A 17,500-nucleotide genomic window follows, 5' to 3' on the forward strand; every position below is an offset into this window, starting at 1 on the left:
CCTTCAAACACCTTCAGTAACCAACTAATAATAGACCAGGTAATAATACACCAGGTAATAATACACCAGGTAACAATACACCAGGTAACAATAGACCAGGTAATAATACACCAGGTAATAATAGACCAGGTAATAATACACCAGGTAATAATACACCAGGTAACAATACACCAGGTAACAATACACCAGGTAACAATAGACCAGGTAATAATAGACCAGGTAACAATAGACCACGTAATAATAGACCAGGTAACAATAGACCAGGTAATAATAAACCAGGTAATAATAAACCAGGTAACAATAAACCAGGTAATAAAAGACCAGGTAACAATAGACCAGGTAATAATAGACCAGGTGAGGCGTGAGTACAGTCGATCAAAAAATACTGGTACACACTTGGCACGAAACAATCTGACACCACGGACGATGGCTGCTGCTGGAAACTGACCAATAAGTTTTGCACAGATTAACGTTCTGTGTGTGTGTGTGTGTGTGTGTGTGTGTGTGTGTGTGTGTGTGTGTGTGTGTGTGTGTGTGCGTTTCGGATATCATCGTTCCCCTCCTGAGCGATATTTTTTGGATTGTCTGTACCTGGGGATATTCCGAGAGATACTGAAAGACTAATTATATCATTTATTTATTTATTTATTTTATTTTTATATTTTTAGCTTGCTGTGATACTTAACTGATTTAACTCAAGGCGGTGTTGGTAAGCCCTTCAGACCGATTATCTTCTCACTGTGGTAAAGGGAGCTTCACCCCCGCCTTCACCACGCCCTCCCTCCACTCCACCTCACCTAACTTCTTTACGCCTTCACTTCCTCACAATCACCCAGTCATTAGCACCCACACACCGTCATCACTCGGATTTGGACGTGATGGCCAAGTGGTTAGAAGTCTTGTCTGCTGTTTGAAAGGACGCGAGGTCAGCCGAAGGTTAGGAGAAGAGAGTATAGTTAGAGGATATGTTTCATTAAAAAAAAAAAAAAGTCTTGCGATAAATTCCACAAGACCCATCGACCTGTCACAAAAACACCCCTGCTGCCACCATCGTGAATGAGATGGCCCTGGAATGTGTTCTCTGTGGCAAGTGGGTATCAGTGCTGAAGAGGTGACATGAAGGTGTGTACCACGCGAGAGAGTAGCTGGGCCTGACACTTGTAAAAATTTATCAGTCAATAGATGGAAACTACGGTACTGAGTTTATAATACGGTACTTAATATCGTCCGGTAGCTTTGAGTTTATTGTACTATTTGTTTTTGTTTTGTGTTGTTTTGTTTTGTCAGCTAAAAAAAGCACTAAACCTAATCTACCTTACCTCTTCAGGTCAGGTAAAGCGTTGCTACTCGTGCCGGTCCCGGGGTCGCTTGGGTGACTGCAAGGACCCAGCCCACTTCAACGCCACACGGCTGGTGCCCGGCGTGGAGGCCGTGCCCTGCGCCTCAGGATGGTGCTCCAAGATGATTGAGGGCAAGAAGGATGGAGAGGGTAAGCACCGAGGCAGGAGCAGGAAGAGGAAAAAGAGTAGGAAGAGGGAGAGACAGAGGGAAGGAGCGGAGGAAAAGGAGGAGGAGGAGGAAAAAGAATAGGAAGAGGGAGGGACAGATTTAAGGAGTAGGGGGAAAGGAGGAAGATGAGGAAGAAAAGAGAAGGAAGAGGGAAGGACAGATGGAAGGAGCTGGGGAAAAGGAGGAGGAGGAGGAAAAAGAATAGGAAGAGGGAGAGACATGGAAGGAGTAGGGGGAAAGGGGGAGGAGGAAATTAGGGAAGATTGACAGAGGTGACAGAAACGAGGAATGCGTGGAAGTAGATGAAAATTAAGGCACTCTAAGATGAATTAAGAAGTAGAGTAAGGAGTACGGGAGGCAGTAGTAGGAGGAGGAAAGAGGAAGGAATAGAAGAGGAAGAACAGAAAAAGATCAATATGAAGTGGAGGGTGTACCATGTGCATTGGGGTGGTGGGTGGCGCTTGAAGATGATGGAGGGTGAGGAGGTTGGAGGGGTGGAGAGAAGAGCTAAGAAGTGGAGGAGAAGAGATAGAACTGTAAGAGTAAACAAGAAGGATGGAAGGAAGGATATAGAGGATAAGGAGGAGGAAGTAGAGGCAGGAGAAAGAAAAGGAGGGAGGAAGAAAAAGTATAGGAATTGAGAAGAGGTGGAAAAAGAGGAGAGAGAGAGAGAGATTTGAGAGAAAGAGAGCACTGCGGAATAGGTGGAAAAGTAGAGGAAAAAGATAAAGCTACTTTGATGAATTAAGAAGATGAGGAACAAGAGAGAGAGAGAGTCAGTCATACAAGTAATGAATGAAAATTGTAACAGTCCTTTTTAAACATTGCTGGTTGTCGATTTGAAATTTTAATAATCCCTAAGCTGTTCATTTTGTAACGAGTATATTTTCATTTTAGTGTCTCCCTCATACATTATCTGTGTCTGTCTGTCTGTATATCTAGGCCTATGTATTTATTTATTTATTTATTTATTTATTTTCAGATCACGACTTGGCAACGGAGCGGCAGTGTTTGCAGCGCTCCCCACCAGATGGCATCCAGCGCTGTGCAGAGGCGCTAATCGGCAAAAAGAAGGTTAGCATAATGATAAATAGTAGCAGTAGTAGTAGTAGCAGCAGCAGTAGTAGTAGTAGAAGCAGTAGTAGTGGTAGTAGTAATAGGAGTCGCAGTAATAGTAGTAGTAGAAGCAGTAATATTAATAATAATAATAATAAGGCTAGTCCACACCTAGCAAACTAGCCCATTGAAATACTAACGAACGAGTGTAAACGAATGCAAAAATTGAATTGAAAATATTCAGTGTTGTAAAGGGTAGGCTACACATCGCAGATAATAAATAAACACAAAGAAACGCATAAGAATCCCTTCCATTGATAATAAGTCCCCCTCCAATTGCCAAAAATTGTTGAAATAGGGTGTTATATACTCTTTTCACTTTAACTTGGCCTAAAATTGCCACCTCACAATCTTGAATGCTCTGGTGTAGGAAGACGACGCTAGAATATGATGCCAGTCACGAAGAAGTGCTGTGTTGAGGACGCAGAGCAGTAGGCTAACGTTATTCTGTTAAGCTACAGAACATTAGCCACAAAAAAAGACGAAAATCTGGGCCAGGTTAAAGTGAATGGACTGTATGATTTGTTCGTGTTTGCAAGATGTGGACCCGCCCTAGACGAAGCGGAGAGGTAGTGAGCAAGTAGATGAACCAAGTAGTATTGTTGACTAAGTAGATACGTTCAGTTTATAGGCAGTAAAGAATCAGAAAGTAAAATAGATAAGTAGGTGAAAGAAATAGGCTGGTATATCTTAGAGACCTTGTGTGTAGCAAAAAAAAAAAAAAAATCTTATAGGAGAGAGACCGAAGTGTGCAGAATAACTCAGTACCAAAGAGGTGTTACGAAAATTGCACTCTTAACACCACCCTAAGGCGGGTCGATTTCTTTTAACTTACCCAATAATTAATAACGTTTTCTCTGATTAATAATTACATTTTCTCTGACAGGTGTTTATCTGCTTCTGCCAGGGGGACTTGTGTAATTCTGCCGTGACCCCATCGCCCCATTTCTTGCTGTTGGTTCTGGCGCCTGCTGCCCTCATCCTCTCGCGGACCTTCTCTCTTTGACCCATTTTTACTACGACAGATCTCCCTTAAGCTAAATAAAACCGCCTGGCTTTTGGAATAATAAAATGGAGTGATATATTCTTGTTTAGGAGCGAATTCACTTTCTTATTTGCCTGGTTGTCTCAAAGCGCCGTTTTTCTCCCACATAGTGAACGTAAACAGCATAGCATAGCATAATATGAAAATAACACACTGAATAAATACACGTAACACGTCAAATATAAATCATTTTTGTCGGTTTTAAATGAACATACGGCGAATAAAAACATGCCTTTTTGAACGGACCACTCCTATTGCCAACTGACTTTTGAATGTGTTCCTGCAGAATCGAGATGCCACTTTCTCTTTTCCTTTTCTTTTCAGTACCGTTCCTTTCTTCCCTTACAGCATGCGAAAGTTATTATAAAGTATCTGTCTTTAATTCTGGACAAGAAGGCTCAATTTAAGTTGTATAAATTCGCTTTTAAGTGGCGAGAACCAAAACAGCTGCCACATTCATCAGATCATATTCAAATGAAGAAATTCGCCTTAGCAGAGTGTAGAGTAGAAGGTTTGGAATTTTGTAGAGGAAACTATAATATCTGTCTTGTATTCTTCGCCTGTAGAATTAGTTAATATTTTTCATTTTCCCTTGTAGAACTAGTAAAAGGCTTCTTTGTAGTGATTTTGTCTGACTTTATATTCTAGTAGTGACTGGATAGAGAATTAATTTACATCCACGATTGTAGCTTTTTTTTTATTATTATTTTTATTGTTATTACTAGATATGCAACAGCTTAAATATTGCACTGTCTTATTTCCATGCATTTTTCTCCTTGATATATATTGATGTTACTTTTACCATTTTCACGGTTCTTTTTGCTGGCTTATACAATGACTGTTTTTAATGCTCCCTCTGCTATAACGGATCTTCCTGTTATAACGGATCTTACTTCCTATTATAACGGATTTTACTTCCTGTTATAACGGATCTTACTTCCTGTTATAACGGATCTTACTTCCTGTTATAACGGATCTTACTTCCTGTTATAATGGCTCTTCCTGGTATAGCAGATCTTATTTCCTTTTATAACAGATCATACTTAAATAATGTACATAATTCCAGTGAACATAATGTACATAATGTGTATCTAATATCAACAATGAAGATCTTTTTATAACACTGGGCCTATCCTTTTATTATTATTATTATCATTATCATTATTATTACTTATTATTATCAGTCATTATTATTATTATTATTATTATTATTATTATTATTATTGTTATTAGTTCTATTATTATTATTATTTATTATTATTATTATTGTTATTAGTTCTATTATTATTATTATTATTATTATTATTACAGAAGCTTCCCCTCCCACAATACACACTTTGACCCCCCCCCTTCGCTCTTGTTCTGGATACGCCCATTATAAATTTTAAACTGTATGTTCCTCAAAACTGTACATTTGTAAATTCCTGTACTCCGTCTCCATGACACTTTTGTACACGTTGAAATAAATTAGTTATATGTTATCCTGATTTGTATGCTTATTTATATTAAGATAAGGGGGATTTTTGTAGGATTTTGGATGATTTTGGATATTTAGGGGATTTTCGCAGGATTTGGATAATGAGGGGATTTTCATAGGATTTTCGATAATGATGGATGGATGCAGGAACCCAGATAATGAGAGATTTTAGTGGTATTTCGGATAATGGGGATTTTTGAAGGGTTTCGGATAATGAGGTACCTGTATGATTAGGGATAATGAGGGGATTTCTGTATTATTTTGGATAATGAGGGGTACCTAATATAGACCAAAGATCTAGTAACGTATTGCTTATGCATGTACGAGAGGATGACTTTGATTGGCAAGGGGAGATCTCGTACATAGATAAGAGCGGTGATAGGTACTTGAAAGCTTATTGTCGTAGCGGCCTTCACGGATGAACTCAGGGATTAGGACACTACAGTTCTTTCACCTTAACTTAGCAGATATTTTCGGCCTTTTATATCCTGTCTACCGTAGCTCAGTGGCAGCGTAAGACAATGCTATGGCTCTGGACTCTTCATAGCAGTTCTGGACTCTTCATAGCAGTTCTGGACTCTTCATAGCAGTTCTGGACTCTTCATAATAGTTCTGGACTCCTCATAGTAGTTCTGGACTCTTCATAGCAGATCTTTTCATAGCAGTTCTTCGTTACTATAATCGCCGCCATGTAATTTGTCAAATAAGCCCCGCCCCCTCAGCCACTGCCCGGAGAGTAGGCCGTAGATCTGAGGCCATGACGTCAGAAAGGGGGCGGGGCTTGAGAGACGTGTTGCTAGATAGTGGGTTTAGCAGCATTTTCTAGTGTTAATTCTCTCTCTCTCTCTCTCTCTCTCTCTCTCTCTCTCTCTCTCTCTCTCTCTCTCTCTCTCAGCACTGAAGAAGGTGAGATGGCAACTTTACGCCTAATTTGAGTGAAAGGAGTGTTGTGAAGGCAGACAGACAGACAGAATCCTCACATAAACATGGCTTATTATTAAATGAAAGAGAGAGAGAGAGAACTGGAGGTAGCAAGGAGGGGGAAAAAGAAGGAAGAGGTGGTGGAAGAGGAGGAAAAGGAGGAGGTGGAGGAAGAGGAGAAAGAGGAGGTGGAGGTGGTGGCAGTGGAGGAGGAGGAGGAGGTGGTGGTGGAAGAGGAGGAGGAGATGTTGGAAGAGGAGGAGGAGGTGGAAGAGGAGGAGGAGATGTTGGAAGAGGAGGAGGAGGAGGTGGTGGAAGAGGAGGAGGAGATGTTGGAAGAGGAGGAGGAGGTGGTGGAAGAGGAGAAAAAGGAAGAGGAGGTGGTGGAAGTGGAGGAGGAGGAGGAGGTGATAGAAGAAGAAGAAGAGGAGGAAAAGTAGATGATGAAGATAATGATGATAATACTAATGATAATGACAGTAATGATAATATTGATGATGACAGTGATGATTTTAATGAAGATAATGATGATTGTAATGATGGTAATGAAGCTTATTGTGATGACGTAACAGCAATGACTGTGTGGGTGGTGATGACGATGGTGATAGTGATGATTGTGATAGTGATGATGGTGATAAAGGATGATAAGAGTGATGATTATATGTGTTGGCTCCTATCTCTCTGCAAACGTGACTACCCCAGGGTTAAAGATTAGAGATAGGAGTTAAAGATAGAAGATAGCAGTTGTAGTTAAAGATAGGAGTTAGAGATAAGAGTTAGACAGGAATTAAAGATAGAGATAGGAGTCAAATAAAGGAATAAAAGATAGTTAAAGATAGGAGTTAAAAATAGTAAAAGACAGGAATTAAAGATAGAAACTGAAAATGGTCGTTAAAGAGAGAAATTAAAGATAGGTAAAGATAGGAACAAGCAGAAGACTTTTGAAATACAGTTTGCTTCAAGAATATGCTGAATTATCGCCCAAATAATGTGTGTGTGTGTGTGTGTGTGTGTGTGTGTGTGTGTGTGTGTGTGTGTGTGTGTGTGTGTGTGATGGACCAGTAAACAAGCAACAGTCAGAGCCGAGTATTTAACATTCCCTTCAACTAATTCCTCTCAGTTCCAAGTCACACCACTCTTGCCTTACCCTCAACCCTTCCACCAAGTCTGGCTAAGATCGAAACTGAGTTGATCTTGGCCCTTAACCCCTCCCTGTGACCTTGATCTTTTGAATGGCTGTTCCCAAAATCGAATCCTATCCTTGCCTTATCCTTAACCATTCCATGAAGTTTCATCTAAATATCAATGGTTTAAGTTGACCTTTCGCTGTGACCTTCACCTTTGATTTCCTCTTTTATAAACAGGTTAATCCCTTGGGTGATCCTTAACCCATCCACTTAGTTTGACACAGATCAGACTAAGACTTTTGGTTGTTTTGTTTACACACACACACACACACACACACACACACACACACACACACACACACACACGGAGCAAAACATGATGATGGTGACAGCGATAATGATGAGAATATTAATTGATTATAATGATGATGATGATGATGACTGGAAAATGATGCCAGTTTAGTGTGTGTGTGTGTGTGTGTGTGTGTGTGTGTGTGTGTGTGTGTGTGTGTGTGTGTGTGTGTGTGTGTGTGTGTGTGTGTGTGTGTGTGTGTGTGTGAGTGTGCGTCAAGGAAGAAGTGTGTGTGTGTGTGTGTGTGTGTGTGTGTGTGTGTGTGTGTGTGTGTGTGTGTGTGTGTGTGTGTGTGTGTGTGTGTGTGTGTGTGTGTGTGTGTGTGTGTGTGTGTGTGTGTGTGTGTGTGTGTGTGTGTGTGTGTGTGTGTGTGTGTGTGAGGGAGGGAGAGAGAGAGATAGTTTCTTCAAGGTAATCTATGAGAACCTTGTAAGGCGTTTGGGCGTCTTATCAGCAACAGAAGGATTGATTTACCCTACCTACTGATAACGCTATGGGGCTCACGTGCACCCACCTGTCATGTAGGGGGCAGGGTCTTATCAGTGGCTCTTATCTCTGCTATCAGGAGGAGGCTGCTTCGTCTCACACACACACACACACACACACACACACACACACACACTCTCTCTCTCTCTCTCTCTCTCTCTCATCTCTGTCTTGAATGCTGATCTTTAACAATTAACACCAGAATATGTTGCTAGTCACGAAGAAGTGCCATGGAAAGGATGTAGAGTAGTATCTTTTTCTGCCACTGAGCTACGTGAAATAAGCTGAAAGGAGACGAAAATTTTGGCCAAGTTAAGGTGAAAGGACTCTATCAAGAAACGATAATTATAACAGATTAATTAACTTTTTCATAATCAGTTTTTTTTTTTTTTTAACGGATGCAGGTGAATTCGAAAAAGCCATAGCCAGAATAAATCGCCAGAGAGAGGGCGTTACGCAATCCTCTATTCCATCTAGCGTACAAATTAATATGATTTTTTTTTAAATTGATGCAAACTATTCTTAATTGATAAAAACTATATATAAAAGAGGTAAAAATAGTGGAGGAATACCCAGACCAAATCGCTTAAGAGAAGGGGTTAGGGAGTCAAATATGGGAAGGGTAATACGGTTATTGTAATGGATGTGACATGCGGAGGACTGGATGGAGGGAGGGAGCGTGACTGTGTGTGTGTGTGTGTGTGTGTGTGTGTGTGTGTGTGTGTGTGTGTGTGTGTGTGTGTGTGTGTGTGTGTGTGTGTGTGTGTGTGTGTGTGTGTGTGTTACGTAAAAGAGAGAGAGAGAGAGAGGTATCAAAGAACTATTGTCAAAGGAAGAAATAAATAAAAAGAGAGACGATAAATTAGTGTGGCAATTGTCAATACTTAAATATATAAACAGATAGATAGATAGATAGAGAGAGAGAGAGAGAGAGAGTTTCATTACTACAAGACTCCAATGTTTGTTCCTCTCAATATTGTTTCACTTTCTCTACAGTAATTTAATAACAACAACAACAACAACGTTATTTATGCCTTTCACTCCCTATGCATGTTCTCTCTGCCTAACCCTGCCTATCCCTGCCTTACCCTACTTCTTTTCTACCTCTCTGCCTAACGTTACCTAACCCTGCCTTACTCTACCTAATCCTACCTTACCTTACCTTATTTCTACCTCTCTGCCTAACGCTGCCTCACCCTGCCTAATCCTGCCTTACCCTACCTCTTTTCTACCTCTCTCTGCCTAACCCTACCTAACCCTGCCTTACCCTGCCTAATCCTACCTTACCTTACCTCATTTCTACCTCTCTGCCTAACCCTCCTCACCCTGCCTAATCCTACCTTACCTTACCTCAGTTCTACCTCTCTGCCTAACCCTGTCTTACCCTGCCTAATCCTTCCTTACCCTACCTCACTTCTACCTCTCTGCCTAACCTTGCTAACCCTGTCTTACCCTGCCTAATCCTACCTTACCTTACCTCATTTCTACCTCTCTGCCTAACCCTGTCTTACCCTGCCTAATCCTACCTTACCTTACCTCAGTTCTACCTCTCTCTGCTTCACCCTGCCTTACCCTACCTAATCCTATCTAACCCTGTTTAACCCTACCTTACTCTACCTCAGTTCTACCTCTGCCTAATCCAGCCTCATCCTGCCTTACCCTGCCTAATCCTACTCCCAGCCTTACCTTCCCTCTTTATTCCTACACAGTGTCTAGTTCTATCTCTTTTATCTCTCTCCCTGCCTAACCCTGCCTGACCTTGCAGCGTGAATGGAGTGGTCTGGGGGGCGGTTCCAGGAGGGGGGGAGGGAGCAGGGGGGGAGAGAGGAGTGGAGGGTGGGGGAGAGAGCAGGGGGGGAGAGAGAGGAGGAGTGGAGGGAGGGAGCAGGGGGGGTGAGAGGGGTGGAGGGGGGGAGGGAGCAGGGGGGGAGAAAGGAGTGGAAGGGGGGGGAGAGGAGTGGAGGGGGGAGGGAGCAGGGGGGAAGAAAGGAGTGGAGGGGGGAGGGAGCAGGGGGGGAGAGGAGTGGAGAGGGGGGGGCCTAACATCACAGCATCTCAAGGTAATTTTCCTGACCCTAATCCCTCAACACATCTTCAGTCTTTCAGTCTTTCAACGGCGTCTTTTCTTCTCCTTAATCCATTCACCTGGGCGACTTATTTCAGTTTAGCCTCTTACCTCAAGGTGCTGGATGAGAGGGGCGCCTTCACGTGGTGGCACTGATATAACCTGGCGGATCAAGGGCCGGGTTATGCAAGCGATCCCTCCCCTCAACTCCCTCCCTATCGCCCGAAAGGACGATGGTGGACTGCAGGAGGAGGGGAACTTCAGCCTGCAGTCCACTGGGTTCAGGTTTCAGTTGGACATGGCTACAGTAACAACAACAACAATAATAACAACAACAACAACAATAATAATAATAATAACAAACAACAATAATAATAATAATATCATTAATAATAATAATAATGATAATAATAATAATAACAATAACAACTGATGATGATAATAATAATAATAATAATAATAATAATAATAATGATAATAATAACAATAACAACTGATAATAATATCAATAATAATAATAATAATAATGACAATAATAATAATAATAATAATAACAGTATATTCATTTTCCTTTATTGAATTTATTTATTTATTTATTTATTTATTTATTTTATTTCTAGGTGCAAGGATATGTAGTGTGTGTGTGTGTGTGTGTGTGTGTGTGTGTGTGTGTGTGTGTGTGTGTGTGTGTGTGTGTGAGAGAGAGAGAGAGGCGGGGGGGGAGAAGGGAGGGTGGGGGAGAGAAAGACAGGAGAAAGACAAAGAGTGTGTCGATGGGAGGGGAGGAGTGAATAATAATGAAGCCTTCTCTCTCTCTCTCTCTCTCTCTCTCTCTCTCTCTCTCTCTCTCTCTCTCTCTCTCTCGTCACCAGCATCTTCTCCCACGATAAACTCTTTCCTTATATAATAGTTCACCTGTTAGGCCTTGCCCGTTTTCTGTTGTATACCGTAGGAGTTACAGTACTGCGTGTGTGTGTGTGTGTGTGTGTGTGTGTGTGTGTGAGGCAAGGAAGAAGTGTGTGAGGTAGGCAGGTGTGTGTGTGTGTGTGAGGCAAGGAAGAAGTGTGTGAGGTAGGCAGGTGTGTGTGTGTGTGTGTGTGTGTGTGTGTGTGTGTGTGTGTGTGTGTGTGTGTGTGTGTGTGTGTGTGTGTGTGTGTGTGTGTGTGCTGAGTAAGCCTTGAGCTGAGGGTGGTTATGTCACACACTACAGGGGAGAGAGAGAAAAAGAGGGCAGGTAAAAGCAGAGAGAGAACAGTAATGGAAGGCAGGGAGGAAGGATTGAAGGAAAGGAGGGAGGAAGAAAGAAAGGAAGGAAGGAAGGAAGAAAGTAAGGCAGGGAAGGAAGTAGGTAAGTAAGATCTACAAAGTTTCTTCTCATGTACTTACGGTAAATACTCTTCCTTCTCTAACGTCTTCTGCGTTGACCTTACCTGTCTCTAATTAGCTACACCTGCCCTACGTCTCCCTCCACTCGTTCTACCGACTCTCCTGTATTTTTCCTTCACCTCCTTCCTTTCTTTCCCTCCTTCCTTTCTTCTCTCTCCTTCCCTCTCCTCCCTTGCTTGCTTCCTTTCCTTCCTCTCTTCCTTCCTTCCATCCTTCCTTTATTCATTCCTTCATTCGTTCTTTCCTCCCTTCATTATTTCTCTCTTTATCTCTCTCTCTCTCTCTCTCTCTCTCTCTCTCTCTCTCTCTCTCTCTCTCTCCCTAAAACACCTTATAACTAATCCCCATCTTAAAACCAGCTTCAAGATACTTAACACCGTCTTATCTCCAAATCCTTCATCTTAATTTCTGTCTCATTTTTCAACATTAACCTCATTCATTTACCTCTTTATTTTTTTTTTATCTCTCCTATCACCTTTGTTAAGATTTCTGACATACTCCTTTCACCGTCACTTGGTCCAGATTTTCGTCCCATTGCAGCTTATTTCACGTAGCTCAGCGGCGGAAAGAGTTCATACGGTGACTCTATCTCCTTGCCATAGCACTTCTTCGTGACTAGCATCATATTCTAGTAGTATTCTGTTGTAGCTCAGTGAAAAAAAGAAAATACTGCGGCTCCACATCGTTTCCACATCAGCACTTCTTCGTGACGAGCATCATAGTCTAGTGTTGATTTTTTTTTACAGCTGATTATTCAAGATGGAGATACGCCACTTTGACCCCCTAGTTAAAGTGAACAGAGTATATGGAAAAAAAAATACGTTATTAAAAAAAAAGATAAGATTCGCGAAGGTTGTCTGTGCTGACCCGACTCCGTGATTTCTTTAATTCTTCACCATTTCAGAGTGTGTAAAGGGGTCTATTTTTCGACAAGGAGGTTATGTTTCTCTCTCTCTCTCTCTCTCTCTCTCTCTCTCTCTCTCTCTCTCTCTCTCTCTCTCTCTCTCTCTCTCTCTCTCATAGAAAGGGTGGAATTATAGTCTTTTCATCTCATCATCTCCCATCCTCTCAGTGATTATTTGGGTGTCGTGCAAAAATAAATCGGTAATGCAGAGGAGTTAGAGAGCCTCCTCAGTCCACGAGAATGCGGTATCTAGCCTAGTATTCTCGTGGGGTAAGGAGGCTCCCTAACACCTCTTCCTTAGCGATTTATTTTTATATATGGCTGGTTAATATCCTTTTGTACGTTATTTGGGCAGAGTATGGCGATATTGGAAGGATTTATGTAACACAGAAGAGAAGGGTTTGGTGTAATAAGCAAAATAAATCGCTTAGGGAAAGGTGTTAGGGAGGTTCCTTACACGAGAAGAATATGGGATTGCGAAAAGAGTGCGGCCCATGTTCTCGTCTGTTAAGGAAGCTCCCTAACACTTTTTCTTAAGCGATTCATTTTGCTTATTATACCTTGTTCTCCTCTAATGCTCCAATCATTCCATTATCACCATACACTTCATAAATAACGTGCAGCTTTGTACTAACCAGCCATATACAAAAATAAATCCCTAAGGAACAGGTGCTAGGGAGCTTTCTTACACCACAAGAATATAGGGTTGAGAGCTAAGTTATGTTTATCGCCTGCCTTTAGCACGGCGAGGCGATATGGTTTTTGTCGGTGTGTGTGTGTGTGTGTGTGTGTGTGCGTGTGTGTGTGTGTGTGTGTGTGTGTGTGTGTGTGTGTGTGTGTGTGTGCGTGTGTGTGTGTGTGTGTGTGTGTGTGTGTGTCTGTTGCCAAAATATCTCGAAAAGTTATGAACGAATTTTCACCAAACTTTCAGGAAACAGCAACTATGTGGATGTGCAGAAGCCTATTACTTTTGGTGAGGATTTGATCAGAGACAACTAAATGCCAGCCTCCATTATATTTTATAATTTGATTCATCCTTTTATGAAACGCGGTGACTGAATTCCGTAGAGTTTTGCACATTTTCTTTACAGTTGGTTAATAGGTAACTTGTTCTTTAGCCAGCAACATATTTTGGCGGGCGATCAGCATTCGGCTCCCTAGTGCTTTTGTTTTATTAATAGAACAGTCTTTATGTTCCTCGTATATGCTAGCTTCTAAAATGCTGTCTATGTTTTATTCTTGCGTGTTTAATGGGTCATCCTGCCTTGCGTCATAGTATTGTCTGATATTAAAATGTTCGTGTGTTTTTTAGCGTGTGTGTGCAGTTCTGTAACTTATAAAAGGAGTAATGATAATATCTATGATGATGATGATAAAAATGATGATGATGATGATGGTAATGGTAATAATAATAATAATAATAATAATAATAATAATAATGATAGAAATGATAATAATAATAATAATAATAATAACAATAATAACAACAATAAAAAAAATCAACAACAACAATAATAATAATGATAATAATAATAATAATAATAATAATAATAATAATAATAATAATAATAATAACAATAATAATAATAATAAAACACTTGATAGCGAGCGGGAAATTGTAAGAGCGAAGTAATGCTTTATTATTATTATTATTATTATTATTATTATTATTTTATTTTTGAAGACTATGAAAATGTTAAAACTAAAAACTGGACCAGGTTAAAGTGAATGGACTGTTGCCACTGACGAGGAGCCTACGCGTGGTGCTGCTCTGTACCCTGGGTGGAGCCAAGCATCTGCCGCGTCCACCCAGGAGCCAAACATTATATTTCCCAGCACCTCGCCGTGGGAAGGACTCGGCCCTTGTGTGGCGCTGTCTGCATGATTTTTTTTTTTTTAGATGCCATGGAAAAGGGAGGTGTGTGTGTGTGTGTGTGTGTGTGTGTGTGTGTGTGTGTGTGTGTGTGTGTGTGTGGAGAGAGAGAGAGAGAGATAAGGCAGATAGGGGTGAGGGAGGGAGGCAGCCACGTATTCAGATAACACTACTCTTATCATTGCCGTATCGTTATAGGGTGTGTGTATGGGTGAATATGGCGTACACACACACACACACACACACACACACACACACACACACACACAAACACACATCCATCCATACTTACATACATACACACAAACACACACACATATACACGCACATGACCGTTTTATATCTCACACAGATGTCCTTACTCAAGGTAACTGGACACACGTACATACACGTGTGCACGCATACGAACACAGACATTTACACATGCATTAAAGCACACACATGCACGCACACATTCACACACATACACACACATGCATACACACGTACGTATACACAAATACACACACACCACACTTTCACAAAGATGTACAGACACACACACATGCATATATTTCTACGTACACAGACACACAAAAATACACTTACATATACCAGTATATACACACACATACACATACACTTACATATGTGAACACACAGATATCTACTGACAATTAGGCCTACATACACACACACACACACACACACACACACACACACACACACACACACACACACATAAAAACAGCCATATGGTTTCACACGCACATGGATAAACCTACACGTGACCGCATCCTTGTACACACACACACACACACACACACACACACACACACACACACACACACACACACGGTGATTCACATATTCTAGCCTCTGAGCACGTATTATTCCTCTGTCTCTGTCTCTCTCTCTCTCTCTCTCTCTCTCTCTCTCTCTCTCTCTCTCTCTCTCTCACACACACACACACACACACACACACACACACACACTTGCAGACACTTAAACACATAATAGCACTCACACAAATACGCACACATGTGGACTTGAACATATGATTACACTGCCACGTGACTCTCTCTCTCTCTCTCTCTCTCTCTCTCTCTCTCTCTCATAGTACCAAGTAAACATTAAAAACACGCACACAAAACTACACACACACACACACACACACACACACACACACACACACACACACACACACACACACACACACACACACACACACACACACTTTTATTCCTACACATTATGGAGAGAGAGAGAGAGAGAGAGAGAGAGAGAGAGAGGTTGTATAATTGTGGTGAAAAATAAATAAATAAATAAATATATAAAAATCTTATATATTCCCATTATTATTTATCAGGTCATCAGGCTGCCCTCTCTCCAGCCACCTCTCTCTTTATTTTGTCACTTTTTTCTCATTTATTTTTTATATCACTTATATATGTCTGTCTTTCTCCTCAGGTAACTCCACATACACTCCTAGTTTATTATTATTATTATTATTATTATTATTATTATTTATATTATTATTATTATTTGTGGTCGGTGGGGGCGCTCACCATCCACTCACTCGATGTAGTGTTGCTTGGGTGTCTGCCCTTTCCTCTCCTTCATCCTTCTTTCCGTCCATCCTCTTCTGTCTTTCTTTCCTTCATTCTTTCCTCGTCCTTCTGCCTACAGGTGACTTTACACTCCCTCTTCTGTCTTTCTTTCCTTCATTCTTTCCATTTCCTTCTGCCTGTGGGTGACTCTACACTGAGTGACAAGCCAAATGGTTTCCTGTACACCAGGAAACCATTTACTAAGCTGGGTGGTAACCATATAACCAAATTTTGGCGCCTGGTGGTTTAGTGGGTAATTATTGCGCTCCAATCGGATTGAGCCGGTGAAGGTTTATATCCAAGGGGTGGTTGGGGTTTATTGCTCACGTAATGCCACTCAGGGATGAGTGAGGCTGGTCACTCTCATCTTAAATGTCGGGACCTACTGCCTAGCCCCGGGCTCCTACGCTCCTCATAGGGCAATGTAGGATTGGATGATGGATGGATGGATTATTATTATTATTATTATCATTATTATTATTATTATTATTATTATCATTATTGTTATTATTATTATTATTATTATTATTATTATTATTATTATTATTATCTTTATATCGAACAACAGCAAGAAGAACAAGAATAAGAGGAAAGACGGAACGCTTTGCACTTATATACTTTGCTCATTGCGACGCAGGCGGGAGCTATTTCGCTGCATAATGTTCGTGGCTGCTTTGTGCGAGAGAGAGAGAGAGAGAGAGAGAGTAATAGAGACTGTGATTGAACGGTGTGTGTGTGTGTGTGTGTGTGTGTGTGTGTGTGTGTGTGCTCAATAATTACACAGATACATAGAACGTACAGACCTCGCAGTCCCTATTAAGTAACGTGACTTTAAACCAATTGCTCCCAGAAATAAGTGACAAGGATAGCCAAGCAAACACCTCTATGGCCGCTATTCTGGTACAGTTAGGAAGCTCACTAACACCTTTTCCTTACCGATTTATTCCCGATTCTGCTCCGTTACTATATTCTTGTGTGTTATTTATGCAGTCTATATCGATATTGAGAAGGCATAGGAAGTGTGGGCTCCTGGCCTTTGGTTCCTTCTTCCTTATATAAAAAAAACAGGGGATATTAAGGAGTAGTTTGGAAAATAAATCGCTAAGGAAGACGTGTTAGGGAGACAAAAAAAAAAAGGAGGGGGGGGGATATTAAGGAGTAGTTTGCAAAATAAATCGCTAAGGATGAGGTGTTAAGGAGACTACTCACCTTTAATTAATCAGCCTTTCAGGAAAATTGGGAGAAGCAACACCTGAATAATAAAAAAAAATGAAAATAAAAAGAATATATATCATGCCTGGCGTAGGTGTGCGTCCCTAATTAGCCTCTCACCTGTGATTTAGGCAGGTGTGCTCGGCGGTTAAGGAAGCTCCCTAACACCTTTTCCCAAGCGATTTATTTTTTATTATACCTTACTCTTCTTCTCCTTGTTACATAGATCCTTCCATTATCGCCATACTCTTCACAAATAACATACAAAAGGATATTTACCAGCCGTATCCAAAAATAAATCGCTAAGGAAGAGGTGTTAGGGAGCTTCCTTAACCGACAAGAATACGGAACGAAATGTCTTAAGGTAATGTTATATTCAAACATCATTTCCTTAACACTTTTCCATTTGTAACTCATTTTCTTAACACTTTTCCATTT

General features: G+C 41.0%; 2 protein-coding genes across 2 annotated transcripts in view; both read left to right on the plus strand.

Annotated features, from left to right (window-relative positions):
* Nucleotides 1-3,642, plus strand: part of rtv (QVR superfamily protein rtv) — a 6,535-nt gene extending 2,893 nt beyond the window's left edge. Inside the window, exons 2-4 of the mRNA XM_080273009.1 lie at nucleotides 1,328-1,489; nucleotides 2,492-2,583; nucleotides 3,512-3,642. Of these exons, the coding sequence (XP_080129135.1) occupies nucleotides 1,328-1,489; nucleotides 2,492-2,583; nucleotides 3,512-3,631 (374 nt within the window). The 3' untranslated portion in view covers nucleotides 3,632-3,642. The remainder of the gene's footprint in view (nucleotides 1-1,327; nucleotides 1,490-2,491; nucleotides 2,584-3,511) is intronic.
* Nucleotides 1-17,500, plus strand: part of LOC145400478 (uncharacterized) — a 196,691-nt gene that overhangs the window by 55,532 nt on the left and 123,659 nt on the right. The window lies entirely within an intron of this gene.

The sequence above is a fragment of the Coenobita brevimanus genome, chromosome 52 (assembly GCF_032717465.1).
Source record: "Coenobita brevimanus isolate Jiangsu-jjx chromosome 52, ASM3271746v2, whole genome shotgun sequence".
Classification (NCBI taxonomy): Eukaryota; Metazoa; Arthropoda; class Malacostraca; order Decapoda; family Coenobitidae; genus Coenobita; species Coenobita brevimanus.